Source organism: Cryptomeria japonica, chromosome 3 (assembly GCF_030272615.1).
Source record: "Cryptomeria japonica chromosome 3, Sugi_1.0, whole genome shotgun sequence".
Classification (NCBI taxonomy): Eukaryota; Viridiplantae; Streptophyta; class Pinopsida; order Cupressales; family Cupressaceae; genus Cryptomeria; species Cryptomeria japonica.
The window spans coordinates 658,370,237-658,393,490 of NC_081407.1; the positions used below are offsets into that span (position 1 = coordinate 658,370,237).

Here is a 23,254-nt window from a genome sequence, read left to right on the forward strand (position 1 = left end):
GCTATAAGCAATTAAGTTGCATCCAAAGACAATAAAAAAATCATCACAACTTGATGTACCATTTAGAAACTTAAAATAAGAAAATTAATCATAATATTTAGTGATACTCTTCCCCTAATTAAATTAAATTTTATCACAATTGATATTATTTTATATTTTTTTTATCTAATAAATATCTTATATTTCATGTGAATTGTTCTTATTTGCTCCCATGTAAAAAATTGTCCTACCATTAAAACTAATTTGTTTTCATTCTCCATAATTAAAATAATAATAATAATAATAAAAATAATATAATTTGCTCACTCATAATTGGATTCCTCTACTTTATATAATAATCGCATTATGTGGGGCTAATGGTTATCTAGAATAAAGGTTAAATGATATAAAATTATGAAGTATATCAAAGGGGTATTTTGACTTTTTAATTATCTTCACAATAATGAAAGGTCATTAAAAAGATTATGAAGCATATCAAAGGGGTATTTTGATTTTTCAATGATCTCTTATAATAATGAAAGAAGATTAAGTAATGTGTTATATATGTCTTTTTAGATTCTTTATATAAATTTTACTTTTTTTTATAAATATTTTTTTTTGTTTTTTAATTAAAATATATATTGTTTATTTTAAAATTGTAATTTACAATAAAAGGAATTATTTTTTTACAATATAATAGACATTCAAGTTGTGTAATGTCTTGTAAAGGACTATATAAGATATTAGTCAAGAAAGCACACAATATTTTTTTCCAAACAATTAAGCACAACACTTACAACACACTAGTGGAATTGTGTACAAAACAACAATCATGGTGCCACTGTCACAACATGAAATCATGCACATTGGAGACTTCAACACCATAAGACACTCTTACCTTAGAGGAATGCTGATGACACCGTAATGGTCACCAATAGAGGATTTCAACCTTTACAAGACTTCACAAGATTGGGAGGATCATCTCACCTAGCCTAGGTTTGATAATCGAACATCCTTGGGTGAAGACACATAATCCAATGTAAAAGATACCATAAATTCTCAATGACAACACATGCACACATGATCCAAAATTTTATAGACTCACAAGTCATGAAAAACAACTTTTTTCCACAAAGTTTTCCCATCCAAAGCCCAGTAGTACTTGTCTAATGAATGGGAGGAGTACAATGCCCAACTTGGACACTAGCACCCAGGAGGTACACTAACACCTAGACACTAGAGTCCCAACCTGGGATTGATCTCTTGTTTTGATGCTAAAGTCCATTTTGGGCACTATATTCCTTCCTAGGTGTTATAGTCTAATCAAAGAGCTATTGTCCTAGCTAGTGGTTAATATGGAGTTAGGGATCGACATCTAAGACACACTGAGAATTGAGAGACCACCTAGGAGGCCCTACAACACCCTATGCACTCTAAAATGTCAAAACATGACTTGGGACAAATAAAGATTTATTTTCCCTGAGCACCACATGCCACAAATATACATGAGAGAAGGTAGGGAGGGCTATTAGGACCCCCCCAATGCTCCAACTTGCTACCCTAAGAGAAAAGACACAAGAGGAAAGAGTTATTACACTTTTCCATTTTTATAAGACATTACAAGGCCCAAAAATGGTCCAAAATGACTCAACACCCTAGGAACAAACACCTAGAGACTTGACAACCACATGATAGGATTACAACACCATCCTAAACCATTATAAGACATATTGCATTCATTTTGAATCAAAATAGAATAAGTGCTTGAGTTCATTTTACCACCTCTTGCACTAAAGTAAAATAACATTAGAAGATGCAAGTGTGTTTGACTCTGACATCAATGCATGTAAGCAATATATCACTATTACTATTATCCACATTGCATTTACATATATAATCCATCTCATTATTAGAGGTCTAAATATCAATATTATATTATGCATAGTTAAAACTCAAAGGTCCTTTATAATAAAATATTACATTAAACTTGATAAGAAATGAAACATCAAATGACTAGTACAACTAGCAATACAATCTTTGATCTTCATCCATGATCCTTTGATCTCCAATGGTGGTTTCCATGCCACCCAACCATGTGAGATCAAAAGATCCACTTCCACCATGTTAGGAGAAGGTCACATTGACCACAAGCACACTCACACCAAACACATTAGGAGAAGGCTTACACACATGTGATTCACAAAGCATACATACTCATACATATAAATTACATGTAAGTAACATCAAGGGGTAAATATGATTGCTCATTAGGCATGAGCACCAATGACATAAAACCAACAATTGCATTGCACACATCACCAATTGAGGAAACTAAGACATCATCATTGGGCATGTTCATCAATGACCAAGATTAAATATAATAGTTGGGATCAATAATTTGATAATTCACAAAAGTTATTTTTAGAAAGTAAAGGCAATACAAAGTATTATTCAAATTTATAATTGAATAGTGTATGCTAATAATGAAGATTCAGATATTAGATGAAAATGTGCTAAAAAGGTAACACACCTCTTTGTTAGACGAATTCCACTAATTCTATGTTTGATTTGTATTATACTAAAGAAAAAAATTACAAGTTTGTTGTCACAAACTAATGCTCTATGTTTAGATTCATCCTTGTGCAAAGTAGAATTCTACTCTTATACTTAACTGGTGCGCCTCTATATTATTTGCCTTTTTCTAATATTCATGAGGTTGAGAAACATTTAAAAATTCTTTGATAAGGCAATTGTTGTATTGCAATGAGATAAGTTCTCCTAGGCCGATCCTCATAAAGTACACAAAAAATCAAAGATAATAGGTGACGACCCTAGAATGATGTATGTAAATTCTTCACTCATTTCAAGTCACCAAATAGAAATGGTCACTATCAATTACTCCTTCAATGCTTTAACATGTGCATTGGATATTGTAGATTGATATTTGATCCTTATAATGCACACGATATCTTTAAGTACTAGTACATAACATCAAATTATGTTAGAAATATATTTAGCTAGTTCAAAATAGGAAAACAAAGATAATTAATCAACCAAATTTAAATCTTGTATTTTAGGAAAAAAAGAGATAAATCATCTCGCAACTATAAAATTTTTAAGTTGCACAAACCGTTAGATTCAAATAACTGATAACCAGGGGAAGGGCACCAATAGTTGTCAGAGCTAACTTCGCCCATCCACAGATCCTAAACGGTATATCGGATTTTGATATATTTTTTTTAGTTGTCTTTGTATGTGACTTAACTGCTTATAACTATTGATCTGGCTTCTGGGTAGTAACGATGCATGCCGTGGGATCAGTTATGCGTACAAAGGTAAAAAAGTACACATTTCAAAGTGTCATGTGATACCTAACTAAAGATGTTTGAGTAACCGTCAACTCAAAATCGCTAGTAGTTATTGACAAATGTCCCAATAGTGGTGCACAAATGGGACAAATGCTCCAATAGTTATGCACAAATGGGCCAATTAATTACAAAAAAAGATCGACTATTGGTACAAAACAAATTTATTAATGGTGTTTTCACTATGATGGCTATTGGGGGGTCAACATGACAATAAGGTGACGGTTATTGAAACTATGTTATCTATTGGTGCTCTTCCCCTATATAGAAATAGATGTACAAATTATTTAAATGTTAAAAAGAATAAAGAATAAATATGTAAAGATACCTGTATACAAGACGATAAAAGATTAGGAAAATACACAAACTTTATATAAAATCTATGAACACTTTAAAATTGAGTTGGTAGTGATTTGACTTACACTTTTCAACTTAATGTTAATTAATGTTAATTATTAGCGTTGTTAAGATATGTGTAAACATCGACAACCTTAAAAAATCTTCAAGGCAAAACAAATCCCTAATAATAATGCTGGCATTCAAATTATTTATTCCTTAATATCAAGAAGATTCTAGAGGACGACAAAATGCCTCCCTTCAACATTTCGCTTGTGAAAGCAGATTTAGACCATCCCAATTAAAGAATGGAATCCAAGCACCGTGGGGACTGGAATAAATTGATGGGATATCACAATTTAAATGTGATGTGACATTTTAAAATTATAATATTAATATAGAATTTTAAAAAATTCAATATATTTTATTTGAGTTTATTAATATTAAAAAATAGTATAATATTGAAAATATGTCAATTTGAAAGACGTTCTAGATGTTTTTCGTAGTGTGAGATTTTACACTATTACATTCACTTCTTGTAGAATGTCTCTTAGCATATTAATTTTTAATTTTTAAATGTTATTGAAATAGATGTGTGATGTCCCAAGGTAGTTTCATAAGTCCCTAAGGCAGAGACTAATGTTTTCACCATTGCCTCATTTACAATTAATTGCTGTTCAAAAATCGCATGAAACAATTTAACCTAAAGTTTTATAATGTTTGTTTATTAAAATGATATTTTTTTTTTAGCTTTTGCTATTTTCTGATTGGTAGTTCAGATTTTCCTGGGGTTTTTAAAAATAAAATCGTCGTCAATCAATGAAAAGAGAAAATTAAAATAATTTTTTGTAGTGTTTGCCTGAAGCATGCAGAGTGCAGGTACACATTTTTTAATGGCTGCAAAGGGTATATACACATTGCTTAATGGCTGCAGCAGGCATTCCGTCAGACAATTTAATGTTATGTCATTATGTCGTAGTGTACGTGCGATATTGTTGTTGCATTCTTCTTGCAATGGCCTCAAGTTCTCAAGAATGTTTCTGCATTTTGCTGTCAGCTGCTCTCTGTTCTGTGATGTTTTAACGAAGAGAAAGGTATTAACCTTGTAATTTACAGTAAAAAATACAACTTTGAAATGCTTCCATTCGTATGCTGAAACCCTAATACTTTGTCTCTTGTTTAAATTTTATTTGTGCCCTTCTTAACCTTGCCATTTAGGGTATTTGCAATTAGAAAGTTTGGTATAGATCTTTTCCTGTGCACTTTGGTGGATGTCCATCGTTGTTCAAAGTCCCCCATTTTTTTGCGGATACGAAGGATGCTACAAAAGACCGTCAAATTTGTCTTCGCATTTGCATTTGCTTGAAAGTTGCCTATTTGTGCAAACCCTGTTATCGCATTTTTTTGTCTTCGCATTTGCATTTGCCCATTGCATTTTCTTGAAAGTTGCGAAGACCTTTTTATCAAGCCCATTTGTGTAAACCAAGTAATCGCATTTTTTTAGGTGGTTAGTCTGGTAATTCGGCTTACAAGCTAAACTAGTTTGCTATGGAATCGATGTAAAACAAGACCTATTGCAACCAAACTACAACCCATAACTAGTTGGCTATGGATTCGATGTAAAACAGGACCTATTGCCATGTTGAAAATGTTTGGCGATGAATAGAAAATATAAAAGTCATGCTTAGTTCTAGTGGGTTGTGCGATGACTGACTTCAAACCGTTCTGAAATTTCCCTCTCGTTAATTATGTGGCTGCATATTATAACCATATCATTATTGAACCAAGACAGATGCAAGTCCTCTTGATAAGTTTTCACAGAAGAAAGACGTGTCTTCTACACGAGGGCTTTTGGTGGCATCTTAATGTGTCTGGCTCATCGATTTGCAAGTTTCTTGCAGGCTATTAAAAATTTATAGTTTCTCATGATCCTGAAACAGAACTATTGTATCCCGTGTCTTGCCATTTCCCCTCTACTGAACAGTGTTTCCAAGGACAAAACATTTTAGAAAATTTCGAAGGCAATAAAAAACATAAATCCTTTAAAAACACTCAATTGATTTCATCGTTAGTAATTGGTATTCTCAACATTCCGGCAATTGCAATGTTTTCTTAAATTAGGAAAAACATTCTACCATACCAAGAACAATTAATATTATATAATGAGCTCCCTCTAAACGAATTTGGGCTTTATGTAATATGGGCATTATCGCATTGCAAAACAAAAAATCCTCCACGTTCAGAATTGCTTTGTTTTCTCGTACCAATACCAAACCTGGTACAAAACAAATCGGTTTACACCTATTAATCCGGTCCATCAAACCTGACAAGAATTGACGCCATCTGGATTTTAAAATCTACAATCATTACGATTTGGGTGTCTACACCAATCCATCTTAGTATCTATAGTAGCCATATAATTCTACTTGTTTAGAAAGAAAAGGACGGGCCTTTGTATTTTTTGGCACAGTCATGAGGCCAATTTCCCTAGGAAAAGGTGGTTGTCATATAGCCCTGGTTCACTTTTCAACTTTGTCATATAATTTTACTTGTTGGCACAGGTATGAGGCCAATTTCCCTTGGAAAGGGTGGTTGACACATAGCCCTGGTTCACTTTTCAACTTTGCCAGCAGTAGCTCTTCGAATCATATGTATGGTTGTTAGTTATAATAGTGCAACTCCAAATATTCCTTTTGGCTACAAATCAGATATTTGATGGTTAGCTACAATGTATTCTTTTTTAGTTTTTTGAAATCACTAGAATTTAGAATTTGTTTTTCTTTTTCCTTTGATAAATGCTCAACAATTCTGATACTTGCATTTTTTACAAGTTCATTTTTGTGCAGGTTGTATGTTTGAGAAGATTGCCCATCAATTTGCATTCAGATCATTGGTACACTTGTCTGTGTGTAAACACCCAGTGTCCTTCTTGACTATTGAATATTATAGAATATTCTTCTCAGAAAATCTAATCAATAAATTCACTTCACAATGCTTATGTTGCAGTGTTTTATTCTTAATACATTTTTCTAATGTATTAGTCTACCATGAAATTCTTACACTTCTAGTTATTATTACTTATTTTATATTGCATCAATTATTTTATTGTTATTGCTATTGCACAACTCTGAAAAATCTAGTTCAAATTATTTTTCAGCGGCATCCTATTTGTTTATTTGTTCTTGGTCATTTTAAAGTTTATTCATGTAAACATTCTTATAAAATCTAGCCACGCCCTTCTAACAGTACTCAAAACACTGATAGAATCAGTAACAATCAATAATTATTGAGCTCAACCATGTATCCAAGATTATTAGACTTTTACCTTTAATAAAGTTGGTGATGTCCCTGTATAATAAGTATACATTTATCCTTGTATTGCGTCTTATATTCCATAGCATAGAAAATTGGGGGACCTAGCCATTTGAAGTAGCTTTTATACATTGTTTGCAAATCAATTGTCCCATTGGAATTCTTTTTTTCGTTGATTGCAATAGGAAGAAAATGGAAAGTATTCACAATTGCATTGTCAGCTTTGCAAATGTTTTTGATAAAAATGCAGCTTCTCACAAACAATACATGATTAAGTGGGTGTGTTATTCATTAACAGTTTTTTTCTTGCTTGATGCCTAGGTCTTGTCTTGAGAATGGAAAATGCCTAGGTAGCATAGACTCAAGAAATATTGGGCAACATCTTTTTGGTTTGGGTTCATTATATCTAATGTTGATGTTTCTTTAAGGTTGATTTGCTATAATAATTATGTCAAAATTTGGTTTTTCTTTTTCTATTGTAGTGGTTTCCCAAATGACAATGCCTTGCTAAGCTTAATGGTTGGTCAAAGATTGTGTGCTTGCAAAAATCATTTTCAGGTGAATTTAAAGGATAGTTTGATACTTGTGTCATTTTTTAAGGCAAGGTATTATATGTTTGTTCATTAGGTAACTTGTAGATAATTATGCAAGAAAATTTTAGAGAAATAGAAAATAGTGTCAATGAATAAAAGTGGCCTAGTGTTAGATGTTTCCCTCAAGCAGTGAGCACCAATAATCAAACCAAATAGTTGGGACTGACAATTTTTGAACCACCTCTCATTAAACATGATTTGCATGTCTTTAGATTTTAGTTGGTTATGGAGGATGAAATCAAAGGAGTTATGTCGGTTAGCGCAAATGAAATTTTTATTTCAACTAAAATCAGATCAAGTTGTCACATCTATAATAGTATAATGCTAATCTATTTACTGCCTTCAAGATAGCTTGAAGCCATGTCAAATGTCAGGTAGACTCTGTAAAGTATGAAAAAATTGAATCAATGTCAACCTTAGCAATCAAAATAAATATGACATGACACTGCTCTCCATCTTGCAAAAGTAATTAGAATGTTTAATTATGGACATCCACTTGAGAAGAGTATTCAGAAACACAACTCACCACATTGATACCTTTTGTCACTAAATTGAATTTAATTCATGCAAAACAAGTTCAGATGTAGACAATAAATGTAGGTGTTATTCTTTTGCTTTAATCTTGTGCCATTTATTCAAAATTGCAAACCATAATTGCGGGTGTCATTTTTAACAGACATGAAAAAATCTACATTTTGTATTTGGCTTCTTGGGTTAGAGCTCTAGTGGTAGAAAACCCTAGTATCAAAACGTGTCAATTTTATGACAATTATGACAAGCAAGGAACAGAAGCAATTTAACCCCCTAGGGTTTATACACTTCCTGACCTAAGAAACACTGGTAGGGCGAAAGGTTGGTGCCCTTATTTTTTGGCACAACATATGATCTAGTTTGCAAATATTGTTGTTTATAATTATTAGTATGTTGAACAATATATTTGAAATTAAAAATCTTCCCAAAGGCAGGAGAGCTAAAAGATCATCGGCCAAAAATATCATGTCGAGCATCTCAGAAAGAGTTTCACCAAAAGAATAGTTTCATCGAAATAAAGCATAAAGTGTAAAACAATAAGTTAAGATGACTTCGGCAAAATATCTTTTTCGGTAAATGAAAGAGACCACTCATTGGTATTCCAGTTTCATCGAAAAGCGAAAGGCCAACAAAAGGTGAAGTCGAGGAAATAAAAGTGCCGAGGAGACTTAAAAAACATTCATCGAAGAATAAATCTTATCGACAACAATATGTCAATAAAAACATAGGGGTTTCATCGATAAAAGGAGGACATCGAAGAAAAAAGGATTTCGGAGGGCTCACGTGAACTTTCACCGAAGGATAAAACTCATCGAAATATGATTTCGATGAAAATCACGAATAACTCACCGATAAAGATTTCATCGAAGAAAGGATGACTTCGGGGAGACTAGAAGATGGTTTTTCGACAAGGGCCATTCACCGATAAGGTGATATCGAGGAAAGTGAACTTTCGATGAAAGATTAAAGCATTCAACCGAAGACAAGGGTTTCATTGAAAACTCGATTCACAATCATTTCAGTTGAACAGTACTTCCCGCGAAGGAATTAAAAGCTCAAGTTGAGGATGTCACATCTACAATTAAGTTTAAACATTTGAGTAGCCGTTATAAACACAGAGACATTAACTATTGCACAAATTGCTCACACAATTACAGCTGAATTGATCGAATTTTCATAAGAACCAGGTTGTTGCCAAAAGATGGAAAGTTACGAGGAGTTAGCTGAAGTTCGTAAACAACAGTCAGAAGAGCTCGACAATTCTCCAAGTAAGTGTGATTTCTCACATTGATTGAAATTATGGAACCTTCTTCTTCTTCTAAAAAGAGTAGGAAAGGAAAGGAATTGAACCCTGAAGAGAAACCCAAACGACAGAAAAAGGAGGGTAGAGCTTTAGCTCAGGATCTGTTAGACCAGTGCACGACATCCAGTGTGAGGTCCAAAAAAATCAAAAGTGAAGAGGAAGGGCTGGAAGATAGATTTGAACATCTAGGAGACATATGGACTGAAATCAGAGGACATGAGTTGTTCTTATTTGGTTACAAGAGAAGGGATGCTCCTGAGCCCGTGAGTAACCTGTGGAAGAGAAATTTAAGGAAATTGGCAGTTCCAAATGTATTTGTGGATGTCGAATTAATGAAAGCCCTAGTAGATTGTTATGATCCAAAAACCAAAACCATATGTGATTACCAAGGGAATCCTATGGTGGTGATTAACAAACAGACCATTGATATGGTGTTCGATCTAGACTGGGAGGTAGAAGAGAAAATTGACATACAGAAACTGTCGCGAGAGTTCTTTAATTTAGAGGACATCTATAGGACATGGAGACTACCCATTCACCGGCCAAAAGTGGGAAAGTCCTTAGTTCCATTCAGTAAAGATGACATGGCCCCTACCGTCAACCAGATGATATTCGAATACCTTTCACAGGGAGAAGAATTAAAGAAACAGAGCATCAAGATCAAGACTTTTAAAGAAGATGATTATATTCATCATTTAGGGATTCTTAATCTCTTTTTACTTAAGTTTGTTAGGAATGTTCAAATTGACAATTAGTATTTCGAAAAGACACGTCTTTTCATAGATAACATTTGCTCTCATATATATATGAGAGAGGTTTCTTGTAATGTTTTTTAAGAGATATGGGAGGAACAAGACAGTAATGTATGACAGCTTGTAAGTTTCCTATTATACAAATTTTGACGAATACATAATACAATCAGTCGTCTTTTCTTTGCATATGTGCTATGGATTATTTTATTTTGTTGTTGGCAGTTGCTTGTGATATTATCTAAAGGAGATAAGGTTATTCATATTCTTTGAGTGAAATTTATGTTGTATGTTATAAGGTTGAAATAAAAGTTCTGCTTGCGAATTATAATTGTTCTTTGCAATGCTTACTTGGATGGTCCCTTAAAGGTAGGGTTAAATTCATTCAAGCAACTTATGATATAGGCATTCAATTGATCTCATAAGAAATAGTAACTGACAGATCCATAAAGGGGTGGTTTTAAAAACTGTCTCACAAGCTTACACAATAAGTCCTAAGGAAATATAAAGACTCTGTAGCCCAGACAGCAAAGAAGGCACTGGCCATTTATAAATTACACTTATCACCATATTCATCACATGTTATTTTAAAGCAATAGGAGTAATTGAGTAGGAAGCATAGAGTAAGTTGGCAGTAGTGTGTACATAGATCAAATAGCTTCTACAACAACAATCTTGAACTCATCTGCTATATCTCCATCCTAGGAACTTATGCCATTCTGAGATAGGAGGATGCCAGATCAAGATACTTAATCTGCTATAAAAGGCACTGGTCATTGAAAACAACTAGTGAATAGGTATAACCGCCTAGGTTTTGCAGAGCCTAAAGTGAGAGAGTTAGTAACCAAATAGGTTCACTCTATAAGTTGGCCAAGTCAATTGGAAGGTTTGATCATAGGAGTTGGCATTTCCTTAGAACCTATCCAATCTGTTGATTTGAGACCCAACACAGTGTTTGCTTGATCTCAAGGTATCCGGAATTATATCAAGGGAAATGTAGAAAGAGTGTATTGTGGTGTTTGATGAGGACACAATATTGATAATGTTTGTCCTGAGGCACTCAATGTGAATATTAGAGAGCAAACTCTCACTGGAGCTAAAAGGAATGTTAATAAGATGGCTGAGATTGCTGATAGGTATGTTGATTCTCTACAGGTTACCAAGCACTAGCAGATTTTATGCCCAAGTTCACAATTCTTTGAGATTAATGTCCTAGTTTCACATTTATCCTTTCAAAGAAATGACTAGCTTCATGAAAAAAAAAATCAAATGACATTAACTCTAGGGACTATAGTCATTACTGAAATCCATTAAATGCCAAGCAATATCGATAGTCTAAATTGATAGCCTTCGGAATGACATTGGCTTATCAGTGAATGACCTAAATTGTAGGGAGCATAGTCTACCAATTGACCTGTGGCCAATAGGAATATGCCACACCCCCTTCAAATATCCTTAAGTACTTTACAAGAACATGCTAATCTCCTAACTTGATAAATTGTTTCCTGCAACTAATCCTCAGATTGATGGCAATGGGATATTGGCAGGTTGACAAAGTGGCAAGCAACCAACTCACCTGATTAACTATGACCAATAGGAATGCTCAATGTTGCCATGGAATCTTTGATGTTGCCATTTATATAACTTGCCTCCCCCAAGATCAATTTTGACAAGTATACATCACTTAATCGACTCATTTTCATTGGTACATGTCGGGTTGGCTTGTGCCACATTACAACTCTTGGATAGTCTGTTGACATAAGCTATATTGGTCCGTGGAGTGATAACATCATTACCATTCCAAGTCGCTCGCCAATGTCCCTATAGTCAGTATTTGATCCCTAAGAAAGCATGAACAAACCACTTAAGCTAAAAAGATAAACTGCCAATAATAAGTCAACATTCAAATAAAACAAAATTATACGGGTAAAGGCAAATACTCAGGCCAAGACATAGGCTTGGGATTTTACACATAGGGTTCAAGAAACCATACCACTATTAACACAAACAAACAACTTGACAAAAACTGAAACAAGGAGATCTATTTAAGATATCTCTGATTGCTTATCAAATCGAAGAACAATAAGGTGATGCAGAGAGCCATACTAAATGTTTTCAAATTGAGTGCCAACACAATCAACAATACTATGTACAATAAAAATCACAAAAATTGTAATTACACATACCCAACCGAGATTCAAGCTACACCACTTTCATCTGCCCCGATAATTAAACGTTAGCCTCTTAAATAATGAAGTTTGATTCCTTTAAAAGAAAAGGATTTCAAAATACCACGGTGATAATTGGAACTACTATATTTTCCAATATCTCCTTAACAAAAGCAGATTCTAAAAGTAAGACTAGATAAATTTACTTGCATCTGCACCAAACTCATTTAATTTGAAAGCACGAATCTCTTGTTCAATGTTTCATGAAGAATACATTCTTCAAAGGAAGTCTCTTCATTACTGCCTTTGTTAACCATGTAATTACTAATTAATCCAATCCAGAAGTTGTGGTGTTGATGCATGGGCAACTTCAACTTGCCTTTTTCTAGTATATACTTATAGTCATACAAATCAGTGTCATTGAAGATAGGTAAGACTCAATCCTCGTTGCAAATCCAAAAATATATTGTTACTTAATTATCTTAAAATTTAGGTCTTTATTAATGTAAAAAATGTTATACTAAATTTGTATTTATCTACTTTATGCTGAATCACTGAAGTGAATCTGGAAATAGTTTAACCATCTTGCATAGCAAGCATTTAACTAAATATTTTCTACTACGTACATATGGATTAAACAACATGCCTAAGTGTGGTGCATGCCTTACCTATGATCTTAGTGAAAAAAATTAAAATCTTACGTTTACTTCATGAAATGTACATGATCATAAGGGCCAAAAGGGATTTATGTTTAAGGGATTTATGTTTAGTGCTTAAATTGGTGTTAATTCAGCCATAGGTCCTATGTTTTCTACATAACTAACATATGGCCTAAATTGAAACAGAGCTCTTTGAAAATAGATTTGGTTACATAATGCAATGTTTGGATTTAATGGATTCAGTTTCTCTCTTTCCAGGTATAAGCGTGAAGAAGTTAAAATAGAAGCGTAGAAAAATACTCGAAAAATGAAAGCAGAAGTTGAATCAGGAAGAATAGAGGTATAGCATTATCTTGCGTTGAACAATCTGGTGTATATGTGTGAAAATTATCTTAGTTATTTCCTAGTTATCAGGGAAAACTGAGTGTATGAAGCATCATGCAAGGTATGAGAATGATGCTACATTTCAAGATAATTGGCTTCAACAAATGGATTTGTTGGCAACTTTTGAATAGTAAATGAGTACTACTTAGATATAAGTATATTCCAGAAGATGGATTTATAAGTTGAATTCTTGGTTTTTCTCACTTTTATGATCAGGACATCTTCTAGTCCCACTGAAATGCTTAGAAGTTGCAGTAGAGCTTCTATATCATTTTTCTTTCTGATTTTCTAGATTGAAATAAAATGAAATTAAAATTTTAATGACATCTATGAGACCAGGCAGTCTATGTGATCCAAGAGTTGAACTGTTTAGTAACCAGTAGATCATGATTTTTCTGCAATGGATTTTGATCAAGTACTGCAATCTTCATTATTCGTTCTTTCTTGAACAAAGCTTTTAAATACTATACTCAAGAGTATAATCCTAATTGATTCTAATGTCCTCAAAACATACATTCATGATTGTATGTATGATTACTTTTTCGGACTATCATTTCCTCAAATTTTGTTATGCTGTGAAATTTGTTGTTTAGCCTTCAAGCCTTTAGAAGTATTTCATGGACATTTTGCACACCATAATTCCTGTCCCCACTTATCCACATCCTACATGAACATCCAGTTTATGAAGTATCTTTCCACAACATCACACCTTAATAAAAAATTGATCTAGAGTTTTTCAGTAATTTTTTTATTTTTTATGTGGATACGTATTATACACTTTCCATTTTTAATAATCGAGATGGGTCAACTTCATTGCTTATTTGAAAATTGATTCCGAAAAATACATTAAAATTTGTTTTTTGTTTAAGGTTTTTCTATTTTCATCCATGTTCAAAACACTCATATTTATCTTTTGCATGATTGCATGCAATGTGTAAAGACACTCTTTCAACATCTCATTTATTAAATTATATCTGCACATGTTTAAGGGTGAAGTAAGAGAGTTTCATTGTTATATTGGACAACCTTTGAGTTTTTGTAATAGTAAATCCTTTATTGTCCAAAATTTTTTACTTACATTTTCTTGGAAAAAAATATTGTATATTATCTATACATTCTGTTTACTTTATTGATATTATAGATTGTAAATACACTACTTCCATTAAACATATTTATCAAACCTCTTTTTCTTTCCATTTTAAAACGATTTATCTGAATTCTCAAAATTTATCAGACAAAATGCCTAACATATTTATAGAAGTGACATTAGTTAGTATTGTTAATCGAAATTTGAAACTGATATTTATTTCAAATTAACTCTTTATACACTTAAGGATATTCTTATATTTGACAAAAGCATGCCCTTTCACTTTGTCTCACCATCTTGTGAAACTCTTTTACATGTGCATAGTTGAGCCAATGTTTGGTGGTTCCTTTTGCTCCTATTTGGTAGGAGTAATGTTTTTTCACCCGAATCACTTTTTCTAGTAATGATTTGATTTATCATTGGCAATATCAGCAATTTCTTAGGAATCAAGTTTTATTTATGAACTCATATTTATAGAAACTAACCTAAATTTTATGACTCTGAATCACCTCCATACCTAATGTTGCCACCATATCAATGTATATGCAGGTCAAAGTTGAAAGTATCCTAAGAGCAACTTGAGTAGTGTTGTTATCCATGATAGAAAATATAGTCTATCAAGATTCAAAGACAAGTTGATTAAATTCTGTAGCAGGGCACCATGTATTATTGCCAACTCAGAGGCAATTCTATAGTTCATGTTGCAGACATGACTTTCCCAAAATGGTACAATAAGCAAGGGCTCATGGAAGTTTTGTATATGTGCAGTAAAATGGTGCCACGTGAGAACTTTTGGTTGTAAGTCGTCATAAATAATAAAATCATTTTGCAGATTCATTTTCATTTGTAATAATTATTTTGTTTCTGTTTCCTTGGTTTTCCATGGATTGATGTCTTGCCTTTCAATACAGCTCTGCAATTAGATTTTATCAAGCTTGGTGACAGTAGATTTTTTTCTAAAACCTTTTTAATTTCTGTTATATGAGCGTGCTACGACTATTACTTACATAATATCTTGTTTACATGAAGACTGTTATCAAATGGTTCAAATTTGTTTACCCAGTTTCTATGCTCTGCACACATGGCCATTATAGCAGCGCCAAAATATTAATTTAAAAGTACATCTGGCAACCATTGTGCTTATAGCAGCAAAATATATGAAAATACCTTCATTGCACTACCAGTAGCAACAAATTAAAGGTTAAACATGCATGTATAGAATTGCAGAACTTTATTTCTCACCAAATTGATTAAAGTACAAATAAAATTTTATTGGTATTCGATATATGCATGAATTTTGATATTCATCCAAGTCAAACGTAAAGTACGGTTTTCATCTAAAAAGGGAAAGTAATTCAAAATAAGTTATTGCTTTATGATCAATTTATTATTTCACTATCAAATGTCTAATATTGGTCCTTATTTGAATATGCCTGTAATTTGAGAAAATTTAATGCCTTAATGAGCTTCTATTAAAGTAAAAACTAATCCTTTAGAAATGATGAAATTTTTGTCATATAAGTTTTTGATTAAAAAACAGCCAAAACTAGTGGGCTGACCCGGAGTACATAGCAAACCTCAAAGAGAGCATTAACGACACAAACACATTGTGCTTATAGTGGCAAAATATAAGAAAATACCTTCATTGCACTTCCAGTAGCAACAAATTAAAGGTTAAACATGCATGTATAGAATTGCAGAACTTTATTTCTCACCAAATTGATTAAAGTACAAATAAAATTTTATTGGTATTCGATATATGCATGAATTTTTATATTCATCCAAGTCAAATGTAAAGTACGGTTTTCATCTAAAAAGGGAAAGTAATTCAAAATAAGTTATTGCTTTATGATCAATTTATTATTTCACTATCAAATGTCTAATATTGGTCCTTATTTGAATATGCCTGTAATTTTTCTTACTTTTGTTTGAGAAAATTTAATGCCTTAATGAGCTACTATTAAAGTAAAAACTAATCCTTTAGAAACGATGAAATTTTTGTCAAATATGTTTTTGATTAAAAACAGCCAAAACTAGTGGGCTGACCCGGAGCACATAGCAAACCTCAAAGAGAGCATTAACAACACAAACACAGCAGCGAAACGACAGAGCATAAGCCAATCCCTATTTTAACTATTAAAAACATATTCCACCTACTACTATAGAAAATCACAAGATTGATGGCAATCCTGTCCATATAAAGTTTGAAACTAACATTAAACCAACCCTAGTAGTAAGCATATTGTTCATACGACAATATTTAGAAAAAATAAAAAAGAGTCTTAATAAGCCACACAGGGTTGATGATGAAATTAAACAAAACCAGGATCCAGTAGATCCAACAACGAAACCATAAGCAAAAATAGAAAAAAACACCCATTATTCATTTTTTCTAGTCACCATGTGCTGAGAAAGCAACAGATCGATCCAATCATATGCAAGAAACTCAAACAGATCCTTCATGGTGTCACCTCTCAAACCTCCTTGGTTCTCTTTATCTTGATGTAGAAGACACAGAGTAGTGGTTGAGGAATGCATGACCTTCAGGGCAAATTTCGCAATTATGTTGAAATGCATATCCAGAGTGTTAAGCTTCTTTTTCACATTGTTCAGATCTTTAGAAATTGCTTTATAGCCCGCACATTGAATGGCCTCCGCCTTTTCCCCTCCATCAACAACAGTCTGAACGCCTTTAGATTTCCTCCCATCTTCCTCACAGATCTGTTTTCCTTTATCATGGGAGGGTGGGGGTGGGTGAAGTTGCAGATAAAGGGGAGGTGTTCTTACTTTCTTCTTGCAAAGTCCTAGAGTCAAGAGCATTGGTGTCCAACTTAGAAGACTCCGAAACCTCCATAGCCTCCATGTCATCCTCGGTCTTATCACTGTCCTCCTTCTCCGGGTCTTCCATATCATCTTTGACATAGTTTTTTCTCACAACAAGTTGTTTCATGTGGGGTTTAGCAGCGAATTTATTGGACCTACGAGGGGTCACACCATCTTCCACGTTAGACTCAACTAAAAGGACCTTGGGATCATTTCTGGGTTTTTTGGAGGCGACTTTGGCAACAGATGGGTTACATTTGTTTTTCCCCAATTTTAGGAGGGGAAATGAGGGGGGTGTGGCCAAGGGATTGATAGGGTGTATGGGGATTTTTTCGAGATCTTCTTATTGCCCTTTTTAACACCAGCGGGGTTAGTTGAGGGGCTCGGGTAGGAGGGGGCAGGCTGGACAAAGATAGGTTTGGGAGGACAAAGGGCCCGATGGAAATTGTAAAGACGAAACATTAAACCCTGGTGAAGGATAGTGAAGTTGCTATCCTGACTCATACATTGCCGAACATCCTTAATAGTGGACTCCAAAGTCTGCAGTAAAAAGAAGGGAAAAGAAATAATATCATGGTTACAGAAATGATTAAGCAACGGGAAGTGGTAGTAATAGAAAACCCCATATCTACCTTCAAGGGTAAAATACTTCATGACAATTTTACACACCTGGTCCCACGAAAAAGGAAGACGGTCTCTGTTGAAGCCCCCCTACAATAGGCTCTTCACCCTTTTTGAAGAATCTATTCATGCTGGTTTCGTCAGTGACCCTGCTAGTATTCTTCCATTTCCTTCCCATGGTAGACAGTCCCGTAGCTTGGGCTATGACATCTTCATTAATTTCAAAAGAGATATCACCCATGATGACTCTCCTGTCGTTCCAGTTATTAACAATTTGCATGGAAATACTTTCATGGAACCCAGTCATGGCTTCCATGAATGGAACAATGCCCCCTTCCTTGATATACATCCACACACAAGGGTCATTGCGGATGCTCTCATCAATAATGTCCAACTCTACTTGGACTAAATCCCCCCCATACTTGTTTCTTCTAGAGTGATGTTGATAAGCAGCACCGAACAAATTATGGACTTGCAAAGAGAGAAACCAGTGCGAAGAGCAAGAATGGCCAACCGAATTTTAGACGAAGTGTGATAAAAACGACAATAATTATTAGTTGTGGTGCTTCCCAAGGCAAGTACCCACCAACTCTGATAAGAATGTGAAAGGACACCTCTTAGCTCCTCTGCCAACTTGCATAGCTTCATTTTGGAAAATTCTCGAACTCTAGTTTAAACAATAATTATTGTACTTGCTAGGGCCTATCATATTAATGATTGAAGGATGCGGCTGCAAACCGTCAGCATCACTTGTACAGGTGGCCAAGCACGTCATCACTAGGTCAAAGCAGTGCAGAGTATGGGGACCACCGTTGGCCACCTTGGCAAAACTCGACCAATTCAAATTTGAATTTCCTGCCTTCATCATGGTCCCTCAGATAGACCAGTATATCCACCCCATAAAATAAACCATAGCTATTCATTAGTCGGCAAGGTAATTTTGATCTCTCCCTATGAGGGATTTCTGTCTGTCAGAAAGCGAGGCCAAGTGTCTCCAACACCTCATACCCTTCATCTCAAGGCTTGCCGCAGCCAGGGAGTCCGCCACCGAATTGCCCTCTCTATAAATATGTTGAATGTTAAAATCCTCCAGCCAAATAATCATAGACCATATGTCCTTGAGAATGTTGCAAATCATCCAACTAATCCCGAAAACACCTTTGGTCGCCTCAATGATCAGTTTAGAATCTCCTTCAATGACCAATCTTTTAGAGTCAATAGTGAGAGCCAATTTAAGACCCCTGAAGAGCACCAAGGCTTCAGCCATGTTACTCGAGGCTGAACCAAAATTGCCAGCATAGGCCAAAACCAAATTGCCAAAGTTGTCCCTTATAATTCCACCTCCCCCCGCGACTCCATTGTGAGCGACACCATCAAAGTTGAGTTTAAACCACGAAAGGGAAGGGGCTGGCCATCTAGTGTTGAATCTCTCCAACCTTTTAGAATTGTCATACTGGAGGAAGTTGTCAGGAAAATTTCATATCCTAACCCAACTGCAATCCATCTCCAAAGGGGCGTATTGCGGCTTTTTCCATTTGCAGACTAGAGCAGTCTCCCTAAGAAGCTTCTCTGTTATGCCGACCACAGTGTCCACAAAGTTGTTAGTATCACATGAGATCCGTTTATTCCTTTATTTCCAAATGTTTCAGCAGATATGAGGAGGGATGAGTTTCCAAAACTGTCTAATTGGGGGGTGAGATGACGGGCACTCCCAGTTGATGACAAACTACTGCAAGTCTTCTAAGAAGGTCTAGACGATGTTGAATTTCTGTAAGACTTTTTACTAGACCATGGAGGCGAAGGGATAATGAATAAAGAGATGATTGATACTTTCCTCAACATGATTACACAACACACACCAATTGGCCATCAGAAAGCCTCTCCTCTTAAGGTTATCAATGGTTAGGATCTTCCCATGGAGAGTCGTCCACTAAAAAAAATTTTAATTTTTGGGATAAGTTGCGAATTCCAAACTTTCCTCTAGTTGTAGCAATCATTGGTAGGAGTGATGAAAAGATTGTAGGCCGACTTGACACTGAAGGACCCAAAGGAATTCTTTGCCCAAAAAAACTTGTCAGCATGGAGGGATAGGGGAATCCTGACCTCCTCAAGAATGAACTGAAGATCCCCAACCAAATGACCCAAATGAGTGTTATCCCCCAAGCCATCAACGACCCTCTTCCAGCGGCAAAGGGGGGATATCTAATTCACCACGAGAGGACCAAGCGATTCCTTGAGACTCTCCATGAGGCAATTGAAGAGAGTAAAGGCCAGGGGTCTATCCCCAATCTAGTTATCTTCCCATAATCTAATCTTCTCACCATTGCCCATCTGCCATTTTAGGCCTTCCTTCAGCAATTTCCGTCTTTTGACAATGTTGTTCCATATTTTAGAGCCTGAAGGGAGGTCATGAGAGGATAAAAGGGAATAAAAGGGGGAGTGGTTGAAGTACTTAGCCCGCATAATCTTACACCAGTCAACAATGCCCATCGCAAGATTCCATCCAATTTTAGTCAGCAAGGCCTTATTCAGGTCTGAAATTTTTCTAATCCCTAGGCCTCCCATGTACTTAGGTTTGCACACCACCTCCTAGTTGACAAGACTGAGCCTAGATTTTTCCTCCGTACCAGTCCACATAAAGCTTCTTTGGATTTTTTAAAGTTTCTCAGCCATAGCAATAGAGATCTTAAATAAAGATAGAAAATAGATAGGGACACCTTAAAGAGAAGCTGACAAAAGCTGAAGTTTGCTAGCACTGCTCATAGTTTTGCTTGTCCAACTAGCAAGTTTCTTTTGCATTCTTTCTAGAATAGAATCCCAGAACTGGGGAGTGACCTCCTTAATCGTGAGGGGAAGACCCAGGTAGGAATCGGGGAGATTAGCAACACAACATCCAAGAATTTGGATTAATTTACTTTGGAGATTCCTATCCGTGTTGAATTTTTTTTTTTTACTCTTAAGCTATCTCGAGGCCTTGGCGTAATCCTCCAACAAGTGTTTCCATTCTTTAGCTTCAATAACAGACAAATGACCAAACATGAAAGTGTCATCAACAAATTGTTGCATAACCACCGGGGGAAGGGTAGAAGCCGCTTTCACATCCGAGATTCTTCTATTCCTGATCAAGTAGGAGAAGTTCTGGCTCAGAACTTCTCCCACCATAATAAATAAGTAAGGTGATAGAGGGTCATCTTGCCTTAGGCCTTTCCCAGCCTTGAAAAATCCCTAAGGAGTGCCATTGACCATCACCGAGTAGTGAACACTTTCCATAGCCACCTTGATAACATTGAGGAATCTTTCCCGGAATTCCAACTTGGATAGGACGACATACAGGAAATTCCAGTTAACTTTATCATAAGCCTCAAAGATGTCAAGTTTAAAAGCCATACTTGGGTTGCGACTCTTCTCCATGGAATGAATGACTTCATGAGTAGTGATGACTGCATTAAGGATCTGCCTGCTCGGAACAAAACCCCTTTGTGGGGGGCTAATACATCTATCAAGAAGAGGTTTGATTTAGTTAACAACAACTTTAGAAAAGATTTTGTAAATCGTATTGCATAGGATGATAGGTCAGAAATCAGTTATAAGCTTAGCATCAGGCACTTTGGGAACCAACACAATGAAAGTATTATTCAATTTCTTCAGAAGGTTCCCTGTTTGAATGAAGTCCCTAGTGGCTTTGATCAAATCATACTTCACAATCTCCCAAAACACCTAAAAGAAGGCCGGGGGGAAGCCATCGGGGCCTGGGGCCTTATAGGCAGCCATAGCAAGAACCTTCTCTTTAACTTCCTCTTCAGTAACTTGACACATTAGCAGCTTATTGTTAGCATCATTCAGGACATGAGGAATAAGATTGAGTAGCTTATCACTTAATTCTGTAGGTTCTCTCACCCTGTCGTTAGTGTAAGCATTAGTGAAGAAAAGTGAAGCCCATTGCCCAATCTCGTTAGTCCCCACCAATTTTTCATTCCTGTCATTGAATAAGGAACAAATAGAGTTTCTCCTCTTATGCTTCGAAGTTGACCTGTGAAAGGAGGTGTTCCTATCCCCCTTAGTTAGCCACTGGATCCTGGATCTTTGCTTCCAATAGATCTCTTCGAGGCCCATGATGTCTTTCCATTTTTGTCTCCAATGTTCCTCCTCTTTGTGGATATCCATAGAGGTGTCCCCCTTAGCAATGACACTTTGGAGTGAAAGGAAACTCAGGTGCGGAAACAACTTCCTACACTAATCTCTAGAGGAAAGTATTGTGCAAATTCTTTTAAATCCTTACAATTTCAGATTCATTAACTACTTTAACAAAGATATTGCAGCCATATACCATGCATACAGAAAATAGAGAATGACACAATGATTTACCCCGGGGAAAACCTTTCGGTAAAAAACCCCAGCACTCCAAAACCTGCACAATGTATTATCTTCAACACAAAGGTTACAACACACTTGCAGTGCAAGTTCTTTCAGGAGACAATCGATACTTTGAGACAAAATCCAGTAGCACGATATCATACCAACAATACACTCTTTTCGTATCACAGTCTGTGACCCTTTAAAAAACACTTTATGCGCTATCCTTTTTTTTTAGGGCAACTTCCAAAGATAGCCGTATTAGGGTTTTACCATTCTCCGAGAAAATAGGAACCCTAAATTTTTTTCGGGGCGATGCCCCAAACCCCACAATTGAGGAAGAGTGTACAGTACTCAACTTTATCAGTTGCCACATGTCTTGCATGTCTTCACCCATCATTGAAATCTCCTAGAAATAGCTCTTACATGTCATAGGAGTCCGTCATAACCGTTTCAGCCATGATCTCCTTACACACAATTCAAGATGTCGACACATCAAGTGGAGTGACACATCAACATGCCAACTAGACATGTACACTCACACTTAATTACATTATTTGCAAGAAATACATTTTACAAAACAAATAATAAGAATAAGAATTATCCAAGGTTGAGACACCTTATTCCTAACATTCTCCCACTTGTTGAACACCTTGTAAGAGCAATAGGATCATAACAGGAACTAACCGCTATAGGCCAAAATGCCCATAGACTCCAAACACCATCTGAACTTCGCAGTGCCCACTGGTTTCGTTAATGCATCTGCAACATTCCTCACAGTATCTACCTTCTCCAAATTTACCTTTCCATCTTCCACCATATCTCTCACAAAGTGAAACTGCACATCAATGTGCTTCGTTCTGGCATGGAAAGTTGGATTCTTCGAAAGGCAAATAGCGCTCTGACTGTCACACCAAATAGTAATCTGTTCTGCATCAACACCAACATATGAACACAATCTCCTAAGCCAAATGGCTTCCTTACAAGCATG

The 23,254-nt window shown here is 35.4% G+C and overlaps 1 protein-coding gene across 9 annotated transcripts; it reads left to right on the forward strand.

Annotated features, from left to right (window-relative positions):
* Nucleotides 1-4,514: 4,514 nt before the first annotated feature.
* Nucleotides 4,515-15,309, forward strand: LOC131033819 (uncharacterized). Of its 9 annotated transcripts, none has more exons than XR_009103679.2 (5): nt 4,515-4,774; nt 6,527-6,589; nt 7,475-7,550; nt 13,254-13,335; nt 15,016-15,309. XR_009103679.2 is itself a non-coding variant. In XM_057965106.2 (5 exons), the coding sequence occupies exons 1-4, from the start codon at nt 4,547-4,549 to the stop codon at nt 13,257-13,259; spliced, it is 372 nt and encodes a 123-aa protein (XP_057821089.2). In that variant the 5' UTR covers nt 4,515-4,546; the 3' UTR covers nt 13,260-13,335; nt 15,016-15,309. The 9 variants fall into 9 exon arrangements, 2 of the variants coding, with proteins under 2 accessions (XP_057821089.2, XP_057821090.2); XR_009103683.2 differs by lacking the exon at nt 6,527-6,589 and adding an exon at nt 7,314-7,342; XM_057965106.2 differs by having other exon boundaries at nt 6,512-6,573.
* Nucleotides 15,310-23,254: the final 7,945 nt, after the last annotated feature.